Source organism: Alosa pseudoharengus, unplaced genomic scaffold (assembly GCF_046254945.1).
Source record: "Alosa pseudoharengus isolate Yale_2024_CS ecotype anadromous, Long Island Sound unplaced genomic scaffold, YU_APseudo_1.1 YU_APseudo_1.1_scf_12, whole genome shotgun sequence".
Lineage (NCBI taxonomy): Eukaryota > Metazoa > Chordata > Actinopteri > Clupeiformes > Clupeidae > Alosa > Alosa pseudoharengus.
Window position 1 is genome coordinate 33,217,762 of NW_027468587.1, and position 21,856 is coordinate 33,239,617.

The window sequence follows — 21,856 nt, forward strand, 5'->3', positions numbered from 1 at the left end:
GCTGACCGTATGGGGATTAGAGATGGTCAGAGCTGAGGCTCAAAGAAAGAACCGTGTCATGATCAAGTGATCTCATCTTGGAGATCATCAGTCATACCAATAGCAATCAATGTCTCGAGTCAGTTACTAATCTCTTGAAGTGTCACTGACTTTCTGAAACCAGCACTGATAAATAAAAATATATAGTTTTTATGCAAGATAAAAAATATTGGCCACAACAAAACTGCTATCACTCATTAGCTTGGTTTCTGAGTACTGTGAGAACGATGGCCAAAGCAAGAAGGAAAGAGAAATTAATCACTTTTCCAAGCCAACTCATCAACTTCATACACATTTGAGGATTAGACTTTTGTCATATTTCATGTCATTCTTTTTACCGGTGCAGGCTGAAAGGGATGTTCCAGTCAAAATGCTGAGGTGGTTTGAGAGAGGTGGATTTTATTGACATCAAAAGGAAACAAGCGACAGGAGCATGAATACCACCACTGAAGCAGGAAATGAGAGATCTGGTGCCGAGACCAACATAACACATTCAAAGTAAAACCGTTACACCATGTAAAAACTAATTATTTATAATCCAACTGAATAAAACATCTGACCCAGATGCAGGTCCCATAGGTGAGAGAGGTCTCAGTGCCCACAGGGCATTTCAACCAAACATAAAACTCAAATGGCACCTGTCCCAAACTCCAGGCACTGAATGCATTTAGGAAAAAAAGAGATAATGGTACATGTCATAACGGATGAGGTGCAACAACAACAAAAAAAACATTTCACACAAGTTTCTAACCTAATGTTAGTCACATTTCACACCTTTGGGTGTTTGAAGATGAGGATGTTCATGCTAGAGGTGGCGAGAGTGAACAGGACACCTTATATTCCTGTATTTCACTCTCACACCAAGCAGTCTGTCCCATGCAGGACCCAGACCAAACTGAACAAAAATCAATGTTTAGAAATCCAGACAAAGGATTGAGGTAACACTCAAACAGAGGCACTAGTTCTTCAGTTTTTCCAAATGTCGTGCAAGGTATAATTAACTGTGCATGGGTCTGTACCATGTAGTCTTGTGATGCACTTTGTGAAGACATCATCCATAGCTTTGCAATTACATTTGTGTTCCATCCAAACAAGAACCAAGCAAACTCACACACCTAAACCCCAACTGTGATGGCTGAGCAATCAGCCAAGCTCTCAGTGAATAACAACAAACCCCTTCACTAAAACCTTAAACTGGACTGCACAAGGCTTGTTCCATGTCCGTCACAGCTTATAAGAGAGGCTACAGACATACCATCCTTGCAGACCTGACCAGAGCTGGGGCAGAGTTTTATTCTACGTGGCACATGCCGGTGTGAACGATGCCCTGCATGCACGTCTGAGTTGCGAGGATTAAAGCTGTTCTGATTCACATGGAGGCGACTGCACTCTGCCGTGTCACCAGGAAGCGTTCAGTGCACACTGGAGAATGCAGCAAAGCTGGAGCGTCTGCAGTAGTCCACAGAAGATAGCCAGTGTCCATCAAGTGAGCAGAAATCTGTTGTGTGTGTGTGTGTGTGTGTGTGAGGGAGAGAGATAGCCTGCACTGGCATGCAGTTAGCATATGATGTAGCAAACTAGCAGCCTGCAGGTTTTCTTCTTTCACCCATGGATAATAGCCAATCAGCTGTGAGTGATCAGCACATGTGTAAGTGTGTGTGTGTGTGTGTGTGTGTGTGTGTGTGTGTGTGTCCTTGGGGGGGGGGGGGTCTTAGGCCTCGATGGTGACCTTGGCGAAGCGGTACTGCAGAGAGGAGGGGTTCCTGAGCAGCACGAGGCCCCTGCGCTCGGGCGGCTGGCCCAGGAGCGCATGCAGCAGGCCCGTCAGGCTGACCAGCCCCTGCGCCTCCCCGCAGCCCGCTGCCAGCGAGAAGTCGCCCTGCGTCACCCAGCCCAGGGTCACGCGCGAGCAGTGCGACGTCACACTGGGCAGCGGCTCCGGCCACAGCCCCAGGACCAGCCTCTCCACCTCCGCAGGAGGAGCAGGAGGAGCTGGAGCAGGAGGAGCTGGAGCAGGAGTGGCGGCGGAGGGGTCCTGGTCAGATGGCGTGACGGGAGCCTGGGGCAGAGCTGGAATGGCGCTCGAATCGCTGTCCGAAATACTACCGGGGGTGGAGGTGACCTCTGGGACAGAACCTGCCTGCTCAGCAGACCCCAAGCTCGGGTCAGAGGCTGCGTCCGGCTTCTTGGCGCTACCACCATCTTCCTCCTTCTTCTTCTTCTTCTTCTTCTGGTCTTTGCGAGCGCTCTGCACGCGCTTCCTGAAGTGGTCCACGTGGCGGGGCTCCTGGGGGCCCGTGCAGTGGGGGTCCCGGCTCAGCAGCCGCAGGTCCTCCTCCGTGGGCACGCACACCATGGCGTGCAGCTCCGGCCGGCCCTTGGCCAGCAGCGAGAAGCGCGCCCACACCAGGACGCGTCCGTGCGAGGCCCACAGGGCGGCGGCGCTGGCCGGGGAGAGGGCAGAGGGCTGGGGCCCACGCTGGAGCCGCTGGCCTCTGGAGGAGGTGGACTGACACCACGCAGACAGCTGCTTCAGCACCTTCCTGCTCCTGGACAGGAGGAAGACAGATGACCAAGAGGGAGGAAAGAGGTGAAGAGAGATTCAAATAAATAAATAGAAATTAATAATAGAAGAAAGGAAAAAACTTAGAGAAATGGTGTTGAAATGGGAGCTTCTGAAACAGATACTGATAGATGTGAACATTACACTTGATGATGGGTTTGCTGTAACTACAGACAACATTTCACGATTTTAATCTTTGAACTTAAGTCACACTTTAGACCTTCAATAACTCATCAGATCTGGCCCCCAATGTTTTGGACCTGGGCCGCAAGCTGTTCCAAGAACAGTCTGTTGAGAATTCTGCTAGTCATCTCCTACTGGGGTTCTGCCAGGAGATTAGAACAGCCTCCTCCGCTGTGCTCTACGCCGCTGCAACTTTAAAGCACTTGACTGAGTCCTCAGTAGAATTACAGTTTTTTCGCTGCCAAATACTTCCAAGCTTTAGGCCTCTCGCCGGGCTCCCTGGCAAAGCCCTCCAAAGCGGCTTCAAACGATTTAGCACGACGGAGGCGGCTGAATGATGATCATCTCTCACAGCTGTTAAGGAGGCTGTCTGGGAAGAGGGCTTTTCCCTCTCACGGGGCTCCAGCTCGGAGCGCTCCCATTTGGAAGCGCGTGAAGTGTTGAGCAACCTCCAGCGGAGTCATGCATCACCCATGGCAGAGCTAATAGAGCGAGCACTCACTATTCTCCAAATCGGACTCAGAATCAAATAACAGCTCATCGCCTGCACTGAAACATGGAGCCTAAAGCCATGAAGGGTTCAGATAAAATTGATATGATAATGCTTCATTCAAGCGTTACATATATATATAAATAAACAAACAAAATAGTGAAATTGGCCTATAACACTTATCATGCTAGTAATTCACAATGTATTCTGTATTAGTTTTGTGAATAGTAAATGTGTTGTCTTACTTGTGTTTGTTAATTTTAACAGAATTATTCCATCATCACTATAAGCAACAGCAACAAAAAAAAAAGTTGGTCTTACAACAAATAAGAGCATCAAATTTGGGTTTAAAACATAACCCTCACTAAGTGTACAACTAAACCATTTACCTCTAAATTCAACACCAGCTTCAAATGTAGCACCCTTCAATATCTGCAATCTCCTCATAGACAACTCATCTGTGTAGCGGAGTACAGCAGCAGCTCTCTATCTATCTAACCCCACTGCTCTGCATGGGCAGGTGTGTCAGCATCAGGTCCTGTAGCACCGTGACAGTGCAGGTAAAAACCACCTACCTGAGCACAGAAAACCGACTGGGTGGAGCTCCGGCTGTCTCCACGTCAGTCCGTGTATTGGTGCCCTTGCCAGTCTCCTTGACGATCTCCACCCATTCCTCCGCCAGCTGTTGCCAGGGGCATCGAAATGGCGCCAGGCAGCCGTGTTTGATATAATTGGTCCTCTTGGCAGGCGGGCGTCTGTGGCAGGATGAAAGGTCAATTACATCAATCTGCCGCACCAGCGGAGCAGTTTACAATGCGTGAAGGAACAGTAAAGAAGGATGATCTGACCACAGCCCAGTGGCCACCTAATCATCACACAGACCAACTGCCTGTCATACATGTACCAACTCAACAGAAACCAGGTCAAAAAGTGGTCATCAAATTATACGAGTGGCTATTACACTTATCGACTGAGTTTGGTGTGTCCATGGTGGCGGATGGTATTAATAGGAGAGGGCAGTTCCTGGGCAGTGTGTCAAGTGTACGTGCAGTGCGGTGCCCACCTCGTAAACTTGTCCATGAGCTCTGCCTGCTGCTCGTCCTGGAAACGGGCACCTGCAGGGCAGTCTGGGTAGTCGTGGGGGAAGTGGGGCGCCCCCTTGTGCTGGGAGTGTTTCAGGCTCATCTGGAGACCGGCTACTCGGACCCCTCTATACACCTAACACACACACACAACCATCAGGCCATTTATAGGACTTATTACACATATGGGATCTACAAACAAACACACTCAAACTTGACAAGGAAATGAGAAAAGACTGGTCAGTCAGAAACAGGAGCCTAAATTTATGAGAGAAGCAAGCAGTAAGTTCTAAAAACTATTTTCACTAATCTGGTGGAAATAAAACTTTTCAGAATATTAAAAAAAACGGCTGTCTTTAAATCTCTCTTCACCCATCAACAAAATAGATTAAAAAAAAACCTTTGTGTTCTTTGTGTTCACTAAGGCAGCTATTGTGATAATCATTCAAAAAGCTTCAGGAGATTAACTTCAAATATTTCTTTATTCGGATCGTCAAGGTGACCGTCGTACTGGAATAGCATGTGCAGGCCCATTTAGAATGATCTAGGCTGACCAAGACACAGCTGACACATCATGCAGCATGCAAACATTCAGTATTTGATTATGAGTATCTTATTCCATACCAAGGGCCAACTGTCTGTACTGAAGTGAGCTGTACGTACCAGAGGCACCCAAAAGGCCATGCCCCAGCCTTTGGGCAGCAGCAGGTCCCAGCCCACCCCCCAGGAGGGCATCTCCTGGCCCAGCTGTTTGCCCGGCTGGTGCACCAGCAGCACGGGCACACGGCCCTGCAGAGGGGTGGGCGTCAGCTGGGAGCCGGGCACCAGGAGCTCGCTCCGCATCCGATTCAGCTCCTGAGACACGCGCGCGCACGCACGCACACACACACACAGGAAAGCGGGCTCTCGTGTAACTAAATACAGTATTTCTCATTCTGATCTTTTGATTTTACGCTGGCATTCAAAACAACACATAAACCTGGTGCTGCCATTCCACAGTTAGCACTGCAGGCATTGGGCAGCCGTGGCCCACTGGTTAGCACTCTGGACTTGTAACCGGAGGGTTGCCGGTTCGAGCCCCGACCAGTGGGCCGCGGCTGAAGTGCCCTTCAGCAAGGCACCTAACCCCTCACTGCTCCCCGAGCGCCGCCTTTGTAGCAGGCAGCTCACTGCGCCGGGATTAGTGTGTGCTTCACCTCACTGTGTGCTGTTTGTGTTTCACTAATTCACCGATTGGGTTAAATGCAGAGACCAAATTTCCCTCACGGGATCAAAAAAGTATATATACACTTATACTTATATTAGTCCCTCCCAACAGCTTGTGCAATGTACATTAGAAATCTCACTCCTTTTGTGGCTTAGCAGTTACATAGCCTAAACACTTCTGCTTTATTCCTGCTAGTAGCAAATGAGTATTTTCTCAGTGAAGCCTCCTTAAGAGGACGTACCTTCTCAGGTAGCTTATTGTCGGTGACGTTGTCCCTTACGGTCCGGTCCCACAGGGCACTCTGGCAGCAGCGCTCCGGCACTCCCTGCAGGGTGAGGGCCCTTCTCTTCTCCTCGTCCACACCTGACACACACACACATTCGCAACCACACACACACACACACACACGCTGGGCAAAGGCCTGCATCACCCAATGCTTGGCTTACACCAGCCTAAATTGGGCAATGGCTGGACAAAACAATTATATCACATTACACAATATACAGATGTGCAAAGTATACTATTATTAGATTAATTCCGCCATAGATCTTTTATACCAAGGTCATTTTGGACTTTTACCACGTAAAAAGGGGCAGGTGAACAGGAAGAGGAGGAGCCTGGACAGGAAGTGGTAGAGAGTATGTGAGGCGTGGCCCGGGCATGAGCGGAAGAGGGTCCCGCCAGGATTCGAACCTGGGTCATCTGCATGGGCGAGCAGAGGCCCCCCAGGGGCTCAGAACCAGACACACTGCATGCCGACCGGACCAGCCTCAGGAGATGGCACCGCCACAAACACCATCACCATCACCACCACAAACACCACAATAAAGTGGAACCTTCATCACCACAAACTACATACATTTAGAAAACTACCTGCTTTTAAACGGCAATTTCTAGAGTACTATTGTATGTAATTATAGCTATTGTCTCATATTATACTATAATATTTTACAATAACTATTAGATTTTAGTACAGTTTATTGCCACAGCCTCTGTAGATGGCATCCGCTCCTTGTATTGGCTTAGGGACACTGTGTGCAAGAGTAAAAGGCATCTCTGCTGTGAGGTTACCTATGGCCTGCTGAAGGTCAGGCTCGGCTTGGACTCTCCTGCGGGGCAGGGAGATGCGGGGGTCATCTACGGTCAGGCCCAGGACAGAGCCTGCTGGGATCTCAGTGGAGGAATACACACCTGGAGGAAGACGTGCTGCTTTAAAACACACTCACACAGTCCCATTCACAAAATCTCTACACAGTAACAACTCCAGTGAGGATACATTTCTACATTCATTTCTTGCACAGATTTCTTGCAAGGCCACTCTGTCATGACAGACCATAGCAATACCTTTATGGTCCTCTCTCACAGTTTCTGATAACTTCAGCAATAATATTCCCATTAATACCAACCTTGTTTCTCAACAAATTCAACCACCATGGAACACATTGAGCTACACCCTCTCCCACCTCTTACTGATCTGCTATAAAACTGACAGACACTGACCCTTGAGGAGCTGGAAGACGTCGGCTTGCTCTCGGTGAAGAGCCATGTTTTGCTCCTGGTTGGAGTACTCGGGCCACCAGAAGCATGACTGACTGCTTTTGGCTGCTTCCTGTGGAGGAAAAAAGCTGTTATCTTCTCTGGTGTCCTGCACCACAAAATGTGCCTGTTCAGGTTTCAACCCTAATGGAGTGTACTTACATCACAGTCTGTGGCAGGAGACAGAGCCTCAGTCAGGACAGTGTGAGAGAGTGGACCAATGAGGCGATAGCGCACCATTTCCATGGTTAGGTCACTGAAGAGGAAAGGAATAAAAGATGTCACACAAATTCTGCAAAATTTTACTAAATCATATTAGATCTCATGTATATTGTTTATGAATAGTCTGTGTTATATTGTGGGAAATTGACAAGTTACAAAGTCTGAATTCAGCAATGACACAAGTGGGAGTGGGGTTGGTAAAGGATATCGCCACGGCTGTAATTGGGCCATAGGTACGAGGCCGAAGGCAATTATATATATGTATAATCATACATGGAACATCACATGATCGTTATGTTTATGGTTATGGGATTTGGCAGACACTTTTGTCCAAAGCGACATACAAATACACAACAATATAATACTTAAATTTAACAGGGAACAATTTATTCAGATAGTGAACCATCTTATTGGATACAAACGATGTATATGTGATGTGCTTACTTAATGACTATTTCAGTTGTAGTTGACTTCCATGTGACAGGGCAGGTAGGTGACCGAGTCCCGTCCCCAAGTATCTTCTTGGCCGGCTGGCCATCAGAGTCCTGCTCTTCCCTCTTCCTTTTCCGTCCACTGGCCGGCTTCTGAGTCGGGTCTTTGGCTGGCACTGCTACGGCTTCCACTGCTGGGCTGGGCACTGGTTTAGGCACTGGTATCACCGGCTCAGAGCACTGGCACAATGTTCGCAGCTCAGACAGGAGGTCCTACACGAGTGGGAGACATTTGACCACAACTGAATAGCTGTTGACAAGCCATTAATGGCTGTACAAAGAAGCAAGATACCGTATTTTCCGGACTATAAGTCGCACCGGAGTATAAGTCGCACCAGTCAAAACATTTTTAGAAGAGGAAAAAAAACATATATGTAAATATATATATGTTGCACCTGAGTCGCAGGACCGGCCAAACTATGAAAAAAAGTGTGACTTATAGTCCGGAAAATACAGTAATTAATTAACTTAAAACAACACATCACTTCAGAAATAATGTTCATTGCAGTGTTCTTTTAGATACCCTACGGTTGCCACCCAAATTCACACTTTGAAAAGTGGAGACTCACCTGCTTTAGTGTGGGGTGGCCCCATATCCACAGCTGTCTGTGCGTAGAGCCCTCTCTACGGGGCCTCCAAAGGAAGAGCACAGGGCCCAGCGGTTGGGCGGGGTACTGATCAGGCCTGTACAGAACCACACTGCCCTGCTTGCGCCCGGAGAGGCACTGCAGCGCAGCGAAGGTTGGCCCTACACACACACACACACACACACACACACACACACACAATGGAAAAAAAGTGTCAGGAGAATATCCCCATATCTTGCAGTTTACAGTGGATCCGAGAAAACTAAAGTCTTTGAGAATAAAGGCAAAAAGCTTCTTACCACCACCTACATTCCCTGAAACGATAGCGATATAAGATGTATGGACTGTAACCACTAAGGTGAGGTCAAGGCATAATAACCTACAAATTGCCCTGATAGTGAGTATATGAATGATCCTATATGGAGACTTTCTGCTTTAAACATCTATTATAGCAGTGGTCCCCAAACTTTTTCTTCCGAGGGCCAGCTCACTATGCCTGGCTCTAAGAGAGGGCCAGAGACTTGGAGTATATCAACCATAAATAGCTTAGTGCTGTGAACAACAGCAGTCTACCTTAGTTGAATATTCCATTACATTTGATCATAGGCTACTGCAATTCAATACCATTGCTAGCTGTGTTTATGTTGCCACCATGCCATATCAGTGTAAAATGTAGCTCAAATGAAATAATACTAATAAAAAGACTCAAGTTGTTAAACAAGCCATATCCTACAAATAATTTAAAGTTATCAAACTATGAGAGTTTTATGAAGTGCTGGCAAACACATCTGAAATGACCACCATTCTAACTTTCACTCACCTGATGAGAACTTTGAACTCTGTATGAACATTTGAACGTGTGAATAAAAAATAGAAATAATTATCCCAGAAAGTCCCAGAAATATGACTTGAATAGAAGTTAGTTAGTTATTAACGAATAATTGATAAACTTTTAGAATACTTTGAGCACTGATGCAGTCAGCATAGGCCTCTTACATTGTTTGCAGGTAGGCCTACATTTCATTCCGTTTTCGATGGCAAACGTGAAACAGCGCCAAAACAACCACCAGTGGACAAAAAGAGTATTACATGTGTACTGTTAAGACTCGCCATAGAGAATGAATGGGGAAATTACGGAGGTTATAGTTTGACGATGTCGTACTCCCGTGCGGGCCAGATGCTATATACCACAGACATGTTTTGGGGGGCCGACTAAAATGAGTTGGCGGGCCGTATTCGGCCCGTGGGCCGTAGTTTGGGGACCACTGTATTATAGGTACCCACCAACACCGACGGACCTCCGTAGTTGACAGTGGGCAGTCATTACAGTGTGTGTAGTGAAACTTTCTTTTCCACCATGCAAAGGCAACACAAGGCAACTCGGTGGTCAATCAGCATTGTAGCTAGTGCTCTGAAGTCTGCCTGCCCTGGTGTGCGGTCTCTATAAAGATGTGATGAGATGTGGATGTTCACTCACCCGTGTCTTTGCTGGTGAGCCTGGAGAGGGCGCTCAGGAGCTGCTCCTCTGGGCCCTGCAGCTCCACACAGCAGTAATAGGACAGGTCCTACCACAAAAACGTCCAAGACCATCAAAGATCAACACTTAGCAAAGATGAGGGAAATATATGAATAACACCTTACCACCCAACTAACCAATATCCCATAGTATCTAAAAGCTAATTAAAGTCAGGAACATGAATAGTTGTTGATATTTTACTTAAATAAAGTCACACCCCTCCCTTCTGTAATCCTGAAGCAATGGAGTTGGTTGGAGTAGTGAATGGCTCAGCCCGAACAACTGTGCTTGTTTGCAATTTACAGAACCAGGAGTTTCTTTAAGTGTACACCCAGAAGACGGATAGATAACAAGGATACATTTGAACAAAAGTGTATTGGATAAAAATGGTGGACCTTCACTGGACCCTAAAAGGCCAATCTGCAGGAAGCACTTGCTAGTGTGTGGAGTCCTCCTCACCTGCAGGAGGCAGTGGCTGCTCATGGCCCTGTAGCAGGCCCGATAGCACTTTAGGGTGGGCCTGACCCCCAGACAGTAACCCCACTTCTTCACCATGTGGAAGCGCTTGGCATGCCAGATGTGCGTCTCCAACCAGACGTTCTTCCTCTGTCTACGGTTGAACTCCAGGAGCAGGTTACCATGGCGACGACGGGCTTTGCGGCTCTTGGCCTTTGACTCCTCCTTCTTCTCCTTCTTTGCGGCTTGCAGGCTTTTCTCCAACTAAAAAGTAATTCAAATGTTTTCTTTATAGCAACACCTGAAACAACAGCATGGTAAGGCCTACAGTATGTCAGATACCTAAAATTTTAGGAACAGTCAAGCTAACAAATTAGTAGTAGGGGTTGGAATCACAGAGTAACTCACTCAATAAATCAATACCGTCACAATACTTTGATACTTGATAACAATAATATCAAGACACACCGATTCTGCAATACTCAATGCATTGCAAAAGACTATGATACATCTGTGTAAATTAAGGAAAAGGCAAAAAGCTGAAATTATGCATTTCTGCACAGCATTTCACAACTGAATTGAAACAGTGTACAAAGTGCCCAGAGTTTTAGCTTAGTGCCTCTTAAAAATTGACAGGGTGTAGAGGGTTACCCTCAATCATTTGATAAGAGCCACCATAACGACACATAAAGTTGTAGTGAAATTGGTCAGTTTGGAATATGAATTGTAAACTTGTGGTGCCCGCATATTGATATTGGTATTGCAAAAGAAGCTATGCAATATGTTGCCATATCCGTATGTTGATTAGGTTTAGGACTAATCTCATGTGAGCGCACCATCCTCTGTGCTCCTTCCCGTAGCCTGGTGGGCAGCCGTTTAGTGTTGTGGCTCATGGCTCTACGTCTCATGTGTTTGGGCAGAGCGCCAAAGGTATGGCAGCTGCCAGTCGTCTTGTTGACAGCCTTCAGCATCGCCTTCACCTCTGCAGACCTGGCCCTGGCAAAATATGTGCCTAGAGGAATAATGCCACACAAATGATTAATAAATAACTGAGCCATAATGACATGCCAACATTAGATCTCCATCGTATCTTTGTGCATCTGAAAGGCCCTTAATGAATGTATCTTACTGGTGATGCATTTGGGAAGCTCCTTAGGGTACACCGAGCCACCTGACTGGTGGCCCCTGACCCACCCACCGCCCTGTTGGGGTAAGCCTTGCCCCTTCGCATGATGGAAGTCACTGGCACGACCTTAAAGAACAACACAACCAAGTTTAGTCCACTTTGACACCAGCAAAACGTTACATTGATTTTTTGTCTTGGTTCATTCCTGATGTTGCTAGACATGCAGGTATGTGATGCTGGGTCAATGATGTTTAACGACGCTTAGATAATACCAACCGGCAGGAGTGTCTCCACCATTGCGCCAGCCTGGCGCTGAATAGGTCACACTGGTGGGCTGATCTCTCATCTTTTTATTGCGCATCCTGTGTTTGGCCCCCGACATTACTGCTGCGCTGGGGATTCTCTTTCTTTACTGTATCAAAACAACATATTTTCATGAATTCATGTCTCAGTAGCTCCCTAAGTAGCAATAATATTGCTAACTAGCCGTCAAAATACACATTGCTTACATTGGTTCAAGTTAACTTAGATCAGGTTACCCCCTACATATTGAGTTAGCTATACAGTAATGACAAACATTCTTACATACGCAACTTTCCCAAACACCCCCACATGCCAATATACTCACTTAAGAAAAACCTGCTGACATGAAAATGGGAACAGTATTATTCTGTCACATCGCCAACTTTATAAATGCAGTTGAGACTGCGGCTAACATGGACAGAAACGTGTTTTCTGTGACTTCCGAAGGCGCACTGTTTCCGGTGCAGTGGTTTCTGGGAAATGAAGTACTTCAAAGTTCAAACTGCCAGAACAGCTAAGATTTTTGATGACCTTGGTGAAATCATTGTGTATATATATAGAGGGGTCTAAAGACATTCCTGTTCAACATGTCCTTAGTTGTTTAAGCACTTATGTGTTATGGTTTGTATAATATTGTTTTATTTTCATTGGGCTGTTGATTCATTTGACATTATTGTTTATTATTGATATTCTCCTTAATGTAGTCTTACTGTCTTACCATGTCATTGTTTTTATATTATTGATTTAATGGACATTATTGTTTTATTATTGCTTTTCCCCTCATTTTCATTGCTTATTTTATTAGGCTATTGATTGAATTGATATTGTTGTTTATTATTACTATTCTCCTTATTATATTTGACCAACATTCTAATCTGTTCCCTGTTCAATTTTAAATATTATGTTGTTTTGTATTTGTGTGTCGCTTTGGACAAAGGCGTCTGCCAAATCCATAACCATATATAAATCTTAATAATTTTCTTTTCAACTCTTCATTCTTATCTTTAATCTGTAAATGACTTTAGGTGGATATACTATGCTCACTGCCTTTTTTCAATAAGGCGGATTTGTAGGCTTACTGTCGTATCTGATAGGAAAACAAGGGAAAACAACAGAAAACTACCTAAAAGCCGACCCCGTCTACATTCTCTGCTAAAAGCATATTGTTGCAAAAATGTTCCTGAATAAATATAAGTGTAACGTAAAGTACTGTTTTATTTGTACACTATGATCATAGCACACTATGGAAGCCCATTTCCGCCCATTTCGGCCACAAACTCTCAAAATTCTGAGTTTCCATGACCAGTGGAACCCCTAGTTTATTGGGTGAGGAAATCTGTCATAACTATGATTGATTTGATTTATATCAGATTAAGTGGATATCACTGAGAGTAAATATGACAGATGCATACCGAAGCTATGATAAGAAGAACTGAAATGTGAAGGGTGTGTATAGGGAGTCTTTACCTAAATAGGAGTGTCAAAACATCAGAATGCTGTGTTACATGTATACAATGACTTTGGGAGTTCTGCATGCATGACAAGATTCAGATATCCCATTTGAGTTTACATAATTACATTGTGTATTCTCTTGCACATACAGTATGGTAAAGTAAGACATTTTGCCATTTATTTACCCACAATGCATTAGGTAGGTCTAGGTACAGTCTGCTGTTCTGGCAAAAGATTCATATTCAACCTCAACAGCTAATATTACATCTCTCCCTGTTCCCCAGAAGCAATGTGTTGATCACCTGGACAGGCTGATGTCCTCGTCTGAGCCACCATCTTTGTTTCCCATTTACAGTACAGTGTACACACACCAGTTGTATTATTGCCCACATTGAACAGACAGCCAGGACTGTGAGTGGCAAGATATACTGGACCAGAATTGCAGACAGCACCTTTAATGAAACTTTCAGAACTGTAACCTTTAATTCAATTGATATTATTATAAATGAGCCCAACAAATGTATTCACTGATCATCGTGCTCCTGCTGATCGAACATTAAATCAGAAGAATTTGGATAGCTATAACCCGTTTTACAATCTCACAATCAGTCACCATAGTGATGCTCCAGGCCAAACTGTTAAGATCAATTGTGTGAATCAGTAATTTCATTTAATTCTAAGTCTTGGTTGAACATTCAAAGTCAACAAGAGTGGAAAAGCATTATGTACACAATGATATAAGTGTGACCTCTTGTGTTTATGTTTCCTCCACGACAATATGACAAAGCCAGAGTCCATTATCAATACTGAGAGGCGAGGTTTGAGGGAGGGTGTTGTACAGTGTCAGAGGACAGCACTAGAGGTCCCGCGGGCAAAGAAGGACGCGCCCTTGTCCTGGACTTTGTACTGAAAGACTTTCTTCTGATTCTGCTGCTGCTGCTGGCCTTGACCTCTCCAACAAATGTCCACCTGGAAGACATCCAACTGATATGAGCACTGTTGTGCTGTAACGGTACACCACATGTGTTATTCATAAGGAAATCACAGTATAAGATTAATGTTTCAGTGATTAATGCAATTTTTACAATCCCTGGCAACTACATCAGTTTATTGTCCGATGAGAATCCTGAGACTAGAGACACTGGAGAGGACATTCACACATGCTAAACCCCGAGTACTGAAGGTCACAATCAGCACGCTTCCATGCAAGCCAATAAACGGTTTCGAATCAGTTTATTGGGAATAAACCGAATATGTGTGTGTCTTGTAAACACCTTATTCTGATTGAAATAAACCGAAAAAGGCCATATTCGGTTTACTAATAAACAGTTTGCACACCCTAGCATATGGCTGTGTTAAACGGAATATTGGGTCATGAAAACGCCTTAAACAGAATATATGCTCCCAGAAGGAAGAGTGTTGTAGGCCTGCGCATGCTCAATTCGCAGATAATTAGGATAAAATGAACCAGTCTCTCAAGCACTTTCTTAATCATGGCAAAACAACGCACACACTTTTGGAAAGACGAGGAGACAAACTTATGTCTTGCAATCATGCAAATGTCATGGAGTTCATCGACGGGAGAAAATGATGTAATAACGTTTTTAAAAAGATTTGTAAAAAGCTTAATGAGGCTGGCTATTGATGTCCACCTGAACAAGTGAAATACAGGTGGAAGACCCTGAAGACGTTGTATTATGCAGCCCACCAGCAGAGATTTACGTATTGACGTTGGGGGCCTATTTGTAGGCTGCGTCGCTGACATATTCAGAATAGAGGCGATTGCTATGTAAACTGGAATATGCTCAAAATGTGACATTCTACTTGCTTGTAAACAGGATAAACGGAATATTGACATAAACGAAATTTGGGCAATAAACTGATTCAAAACCGTTTATTCCCGACATGAAAACGTGCTGATTGTTACAAGCTGGGTTTCCATCCTTTTCCTATTAATTGGCATTAACATGAGCTTTGGTGATTTTATTTGCCATTTCTGTTAAAGTCTATCAATTCCCACAACCTGCAACCTCACACTGTTAAAGTCTATCAATTCCTCCCACTGCTGTTCACAACTGCTCCCATGGTAATGAGTGTCCTACCTGCCCGTGAATGTCCCTGCAGTAGCCAGTGGGGAGACCTTGAACCTGCAGAGCCAGGGTGCACTGGTGCATCAGACCCCTCTGGAGCATCTCAGAGCCTTCCTCATCACCCTCATCCTCCTCCTCCTCACACCGGACAAGCATCACTGAACTGCCCTGGATAAAGAAAGTAACATCATGAAAACAAAACATGATGTAGAACATGTTGTATAGTAATTATATAAGATTTAAGGACAGCATCTTATGTTTTTTTCTATACTGACACTCACATGGTCTGGATTCAGCAGATGTCAACTTGCATGAAAACACAAGCATGTGTGCATGTGACAGAGTGTTCAGTTGGGACATAAGATAACCAACACCAGTTATGACTAACCTTTAACTCGTGGCAGATGTTAGCCTTGCAGTAGTGTGCAAAGTCCAGCACTGCTCCAACGCTAACGCCGAGACTGAGGAGGACACTCAGGTCATCCACGATCAGTACTGGAGGACTCGCACATCCTGACCCAATGTCCCCCTCACAACCAGCGCCACCTGGTGGACTCAGAGAGCTCAGCACAAACTCAAACAGACCTCTCAGATCCAAGCACTGGGGCCTGAGGGAAAGGATGGAATTCAGCGTAAACACATATTGAACATTACCAGAGACACACATCATACAGAACAGTGAAATAATATATCCTTTGTGTGGGGGACTTAAACATAAAGAGATTGGTTAAGGTGTGACTAAAAAGAGGATGAAGTCTCTAAGCACTCCTGTTGTGTCAGAGGATGTGCTGGATCACCTGAAAAAGTCTAATGTGGGACAGTCAGGTTTGGGCCCGTCAGGTAACAGTACTCCCAGGCAATCTTTCAGTCCTTCCAGGAACACGAGCTGGCCCTTCTCCTTTGCCTGAGCCAAACTCACACCCTCAAGGAAGAAAAGGAATAGTGATTACGTTGATTTGTTTTCCCAGTATAGTAAAATAGCATACTCAAAACAAGAGATTGACCCGGGCAGAAAAAGGATAATGAATGATAAAGTATTTGAACTTACCAGTCTTTGACTGACCGCACTGTAATGACTAAAAGACTGTACAAGACCCAAGAAGCAAACTTTACAGCCCGCTGGAAAACAAAGACATTCTGTACTCAGACTACCTGGCTTTATTGAATCAGTTCAAGCTGCATTCAGAAGTCTTGAACTGTATGCACATGAACTCACCTCGCAAATAGAAAGAAAGGAAATGATGCACCAGAAACGAAGCATCAGCCTTTCTGTCCATTATAAGAACAAACTCTCCCTGCAGAATGAAAAAAAGTGTGGACCCATAAAGACTAAGTAAAATTACCACTCAACACTTGACAAAGTGACGTAAGTAACTTACCAGCTTGCAATTATCCGGGGTATTATTGAGGATGCTGTTGAGTTCCGTAAACATGATGTCTGTAGAATGGCTTTTCCTGAAACTAACTAACGTTACTTCTAGAGAACGTAAACGTGGTATAAATGGGTATTTACAAACATTTAGCAAGATAACTAAGTAACAGCATTATCTCCAACCTAGGCGAGAGAAACTATGTTGAAAACAATACCAATTTAGCTCGCAAATACGGCACTTAAGAGGAATATCTCGAGGGAACGCGCAAAACCTCATCATTGTAAACAACACAACGTTGGCTGACTGTCAGTGAGTGATATCTGCTAACGTTAGCAACAGCCATCCATCATGCTAAATACCTGCTTTGTGTGCTAGCTGGTAACGGAAGGATGATAACTAACGTTACTGAACTTATCAATTAATAACAATGTCAACTGGTTGCTTCATTGCTTCAGTCAAATGCCTTGAGCATTTAGCTTTAAAGAAAAGAACACACTGCAAAACAACTCTAGTGCCAGTGCAGTGGTGCCGAAAGCATGGCATACGGGTGCCGCAGAGGGACATATGTAAAACGCGAAATGCAAAATCGTATAGCCTATGTCTACCCTTGTGATGCCATTGCATTGAAATTACACACACACAAACACACATACAATCCCCCCCCCCCCTCTCTCTCTCTCTCTCACACACACACACACACACACACACACACACACACACACAGGACATTGTGCACGCTTCCAATTTCAACATTAACTCTTAAGGTCTTGGGCTGATGAATGCATATTTGTATGACGAAAAGGTCTTGTGTTAAGAAAGATAGGCCTACACATCATGAGTGTCTGAAACTTGGTCTCCTTATTGAATACATCTCATGGCAGCCAAGATGAAAAGAGGAAGACAAAACAGACCCTGAATAGGGGCTAGGGTGGGGGGTCTGAATGGGACACACACAAAGAGGGGTTTGTAGGAAACGAAACCCACTTTCCTGTGGGTGCACCCCATAACCTCTCCTTTCCTTATTCATGCAAATGGATCTGCTGGGGTTTAGGCTGGGGGGCGGCCTGGGGAGGCAGTCAGCTGAGAGAAAATAGTGCTATTGAAGCTGTGATGCTGACAGATGATGTAATGCATTGTTATATGCATGGTGTGTTATAACCCACATACCACACAGTGTGTGTTAGTCATAACTTTATGTCATTGATTAGTTCTGTAATACATGCATCATATATGTATGTGTTCTAGAGAACAGAGGTTCTGGGGAGATTCCTTGAACATTTTAAAAATATAATCAGCAGGAACCCTTATTATATTGTACAAAACAGGCCTTTCAAGGTCTTTGTGGGCATCTTAAATAGCTAAAATGGTGGGAATCTATGTTGGACTTTGGTGTGGAGAGAAAATGAAGGAATTAATATGTGTGAAAAAAGTGTAATTTAATAAGTTTAATTTTACCTTCCATAGGTATCAAAATCACTGATCAAAATCAAACCTGAATTCTCAAAACTGTGTGCCAGCACTATACATTATTTTCAGATGTGACGCTACGGTATCATAGTAGTAGGCCTATGGCAGTGCATAACCACCTTCTGTTGCAATGCAGACTAGGCGTGGGTGCAGTATATCTCCTTAACCACCAGAGAGCACTATCACTCTTTTGTGATCTTCTCGCTCATTAACCACTGTTTGAGTTGAGGCCTCAGTCTCCTGGAAGACACAGAGGAATGAGGCAAACTCTGGCCATGGCCGACTTACCCCGAAAAGAGAGATCCACAGCCCCATTCTTGGTTTCAAGACTGGCGACCCATAAGATGTTTATGGTGGAAGGCCATGAGAAGTTTTCGTTCTCCCAGCTCATTTGCCAGCAGCGAGTATGCTGTGTTCTCATCATATGAGAATCATTGTTGGCTCATTAGCAAGCAGCTCTTCTTGGACGGCACTCTGACTCCTCCTAAATTGAATCATCGCATTCTGCACTTGGAATTATTTTTCTTTGCGCTTGTAGCGTTGGGGATTACTGCATCACAGATTCTTGCTTTCAGAGTCCAACAGCTCCAGGCTGCCTTTGAGGAGAGCTTAGTGGAGCTTGGTTGGTATGAGTGAGTTTCAGACACATGATAATTTTGTCTAAATGCTTATGTCAATGTTTGCAAAAAAGTGATACTGAGACAATGGAAAATAAATGTTAGGGACATTGTCAAACCATAGAAAGAAAGAGGGAGAGAGGGAGAGAGGGAGAGACACAGACAGAAAAAGAAACTGTGAGGGAATGTGTGTGTGTGTGTGAGTATGTGTGTGTATGTTCCTGGCAGGCCCCTTGTGTCACAGAGAGGCTAATGGAGTGTGATAATGTAATCCTGTGTGCCACAATACGGCCCAGGGGCCCCCTGCCGCCGGGGAGACGGCCCCTCAGCTTTTCTCTGCCTCAGGGGCCCACTGGACGTACGCCACCGTTCACACTTACAGGGGGCCGGCCTCTGGGACCGAGAGAGAGAGAGGGAGAGGCGTGTTTTTTTTTTCATAAGAAAAGACTGCAGAGGTGCTGAAGGTTTTCATTCAGCCTGTAATGGATAGAGGAGGGAGGTGTGAGGTCCAGCTGAGAGAGAGAGAGAGAGAGAGAGAGAGACAGTGAAGGAGGGTGAGATGGGAGATGAGGGGGGTGGTGGGGTGGGGGTGAGACAGGGAAGACGAGGGGGGGTGAGACAGGGGAGATGAGGGGGGTGGTGGGGTGGGGGAGATGGGGGGTTGATGGGGTGGGGGTGAGACAGGGGAGGTGAGGGGGGGGTGAAACAGGGGAGATGAGGGGTTGGTGGGGTGGGGGTGAGACAGGGGAGGTGAGGGGGGGTGAAACAGGGGAGATGAGGGGTTGGTGGGGTGGGGGTGAGACAGGGGAGATGAGGGGGGTGGTGGGGTGGGGGTGAGACAGGGGAGATGAGGGGGGGTGAGACAGGGGAGATGAGGGGTTGGTGGGGTGGGGGTGAGACAGGGGAGATGAGGGGGGGTGAAACAGGGGAGATGAGGGGTGGTAAGAGGATTGAAAGCACACAGAAGCAATAGAGTAACAGGGACAGTCTTTTGTGTGTAATCATGGTTTGTGGCTACACCAAACCATATGTTGGAAACACTATTATCCACTTGAACATATACACTGAGCAAAACGCTGCATGTGTGTATACTGTTTCGGGTAAGTCTCCTTACATAGTTTATATAGCAGTAATGCAATCAGCACATGGATGCATTGAAAAGCTCTTGGATTGACCCTTACATAGTTTATATAGCAGTAATGTAATCAGCACATGGATGCATTGGAAAGCCCTTGGATTGACACAAGTGGATTGTGCTGATAACCTGACCTGTGCAGCACCATCATCAATTTAGTATTACGAAGCGGTTTAGCCTGAAGGAGGTGGCAGATTACATTTTAGCATGGGGCAATGATTGAAGTGAAGGTGCCAACACTCAGCAGTTGTAGCAGGCAGATTAACCCTGTTCTCGTTGAAAAACCTGCACACACACACACACTCGGAAACACACACACCACTCTAAACAGGCACTGCAGCTAATGGATCCTGTGACCTGGTTTTCACACAAAAGCGTTCCTCTCATGACTCACTTGATTCGGCTCTCCAGCCAGCTGTTGTGCCACACCTCATGCACTTTTCATTTGCACCTCCCAAACTCAAGAACAGGAACACACAATTTGGGACAAAAGCACCCATTTCATATTTCATGTCAAGCGCTCAAAAATGAACTCTGAGGCCCCAAACAGGCACAGGCAGACCAAAAAAGGAGAACACAGATCTTTTTAAAGATTTATTTTTACATGATTTATATATATATATTCCTTATAAATATTTTTTAGCATATGAAGACTCAACATCACCACATTTTCATTAGTGGATGGTCCCTCTCTGGCTTGTTATGACAGGTGATTTTGTGTCAATCCTCTGACACTGTAAAGACCTCTTGTCATAGACTGATAGAAGACTCCCAAAAGTATGACATCCACAATAGTCACCAGCAGCAGTGGAGTGTACACCCTGCTTACACCAAGCCAATATGTCTGCACCATTGTCCAGTAATTGCAACTGTTTTACTCATCTCTGATGTGTTTTGATCAGTCCTGTCCTGAGTCTCCGAGACAGTCAGTGAATAACTGATGTCTGTGTATGTCTTTGGTGATCACGGTGGTTTTGGTTCACCATGTTTATTTTGCATGGTCTGACTGCTCACAGCAGCAGCACGCGTCACCTGCTGGACTCTGAGCTGGTAGGCTCGCTGGCGGTGGTAGGTAGTTGTGGTCGTGGGTGCGGTTGCGGTGGTGGTTTGTGTGGTTGTTATGGCGTGCCCATCTTGGCCGTGTGTGGCCGTGACCGCCTGCTGGGGCTGGTCAGAGGCAGGGAGCGCGTGCTGACCGGACTGTATCCGGGAGACGGGGGGTAGGGGTGGTACGGCCGGTCATCCCAGCGGACACGGCTCCTCATTTTGCCCGGAGCTGGGGACTTCTGCACCTTGTAGAGGTACACGTCGTAGTGTACGCGCGGACTGGAGGTGGGCAACACCTTGACGTTTTTGGGCAAGTGCAGTTCTACATCTATGGTCCTGTCCACCTGCGGACAAACACACAGACAGAGACACGAAGACACAGACACAAGGACACACGGAAAGCAAATTCACATCGACACAGAGTGTGACACACGCACACAAACACACATGTATATGTAGACAAACATTCACACACACACACACACACACACACACACACACACACACACACACACACACACACACACACACACACACACACACACACACACACACACATACACACACACCCTCAAACATCAGCCATTCATTTCCTTGGTCTCTCTGAACCTTATGAAACATCTATATGTTGTCCAACATCAGCGCCTGACCTCACAAATATTCTTCTGGGCAAAACTGGCCCAGACACTGACACAGGCACTCTAAAATCTGTGGACATCCTTCTCAAAAGAGTGAAAGCAGTTACTGCTGCAAAGGAGGGGCCAATTCCATATTAATACCTAAGGATTTAGAATGGGATGTCGATGAAGTTCCTGTGGATGTAATGGCAGGCACCCCAATACTTTTGTATATATATTTGTGTACCAAAATCAGA

The 21,856-nt window shown here is 45.4% G+C and overlaps 2 protein-coding genes across 2 annotated transcripts; both read right to left on the reverse strand.

Moving 5' to 3' along the window:
• Window positions 1–421: 421 nt before the first annotated feature.
• Window positions 422–12,240, reverse strand: pop1 (POP1 homolog, ribonuclease P/MRP subunit). Its single transcript, XM_076280923.1, has 16 exons — window positions 12,127–12,240; window positions 11,775–11,910; window positions 11,502–11,624; window positions 11,209–11,384; window positions 10,376–10,636; window positions 9,878–9,965; window positions 8,383–8,561; window positions 7,767–8,026; window positions 7,263–7,356; window positions 7,065–7,173; window positions 6,636–6,755; window positions 5,806–5,927; window positions 5,021–5,212; window positions 4,339–4,493; window positions 3,851–4,030; window positions 422–2,588 (listed from the first exon to the last, which is right to left on the reverse strand). The coding sequence occupies exons 2-16, from the start codon at window positions 11,878–11,880 to the stop codon at window positions 1,751–1,753; spliced, it is 3,003 nt and encodes a 1,000-aa protein (XP_076137038.1). The 5' UTR covers window positions 11,881–11,910; window positions 12,127–12,240; the 3' UTR covers window positions 422–1,750.
• A 944-nt stretch (window positions 12,241–13,184) lies between these two features.
• Window positions 13,185–17,246, reverse strand: elp6 (elongator acetyltransferase complex subunit 6). Its single transcript, XM_076279532.1, has 7 exons — window positions 16,723–17,246; window positions 16,560–16,638; window positions 16,392–16,462; window positions 16,141–16,265; window positions 15,732–15,951; window positions 15,356–15,511; window positions 13,185–14,222 (listed from the first exon to the last, which is right to left on the reverse strand). Exons 1-7 carry the CDS (start codon window positions 16,774–16,776, stop codon window positions 14,097–14,099), a joined length of 831 nt encoding a protein of 276 aa, XP_076135647.1. The 5' UTR covers window positions 16,777–17,246; the 3' UTR covers window positions 13,185–14,096.
• Window positions 17,247–21,856: the final 4,610 nt, after the last annotated feature.

What these genes read in the sequence shown, in the direction of transcription:
- pop1 (XM_076280923.1), bottom strand. Translation starts at nt 11,880, where the DNA reads ATGTCGGGGGCCAAACACAGGATGCGCAATAAAAAGATGAGAGATCAG. An exon ending in GGGAAGGAGCACAGAGGATG is followed by an intron (nt 10,637 to 11,208) that starts GTGCGCTCACAT and finishes ATTACTTTTTAG; the next exon opens with TTGGAGAAAAGCCTGCAAGC. An exon ending in GCTCACCAGCAAAGACACGG is followed by an intron (nt 8,562 to 9,877) that starts GTGAGTGAACAT and finishes GTGTGTGTGTAG; the next exon opens with GGCCAACCTTCGCTGCGCTG.
- elp6 (XM_076279532.1), bottom strand. Translation starts at nt 16,776, where the DNA reads ATGTTTACGGAACTCAACAGCATCCTCAATAATACCCCGGATAATTGC. An exon ending in GTGCGGTCAGTCAAAGACTG is followed by an intron (nt 16,266 to 16,391) that starts GTAAGTTCAAAT and finishes TTCTTCCTTGAG; the next exon opens with GGTGTGAGTTTGGCTCAGGC. An exon ending in ACATCTGCCACGAGTTAAAG is followed by an intron (nt 15,512 to 15,731) that starts GTTAGTCATAAC and finishes TTCTTTATCCAG; the next exon opens with GGCAGTTCAGTGATGCTTGT.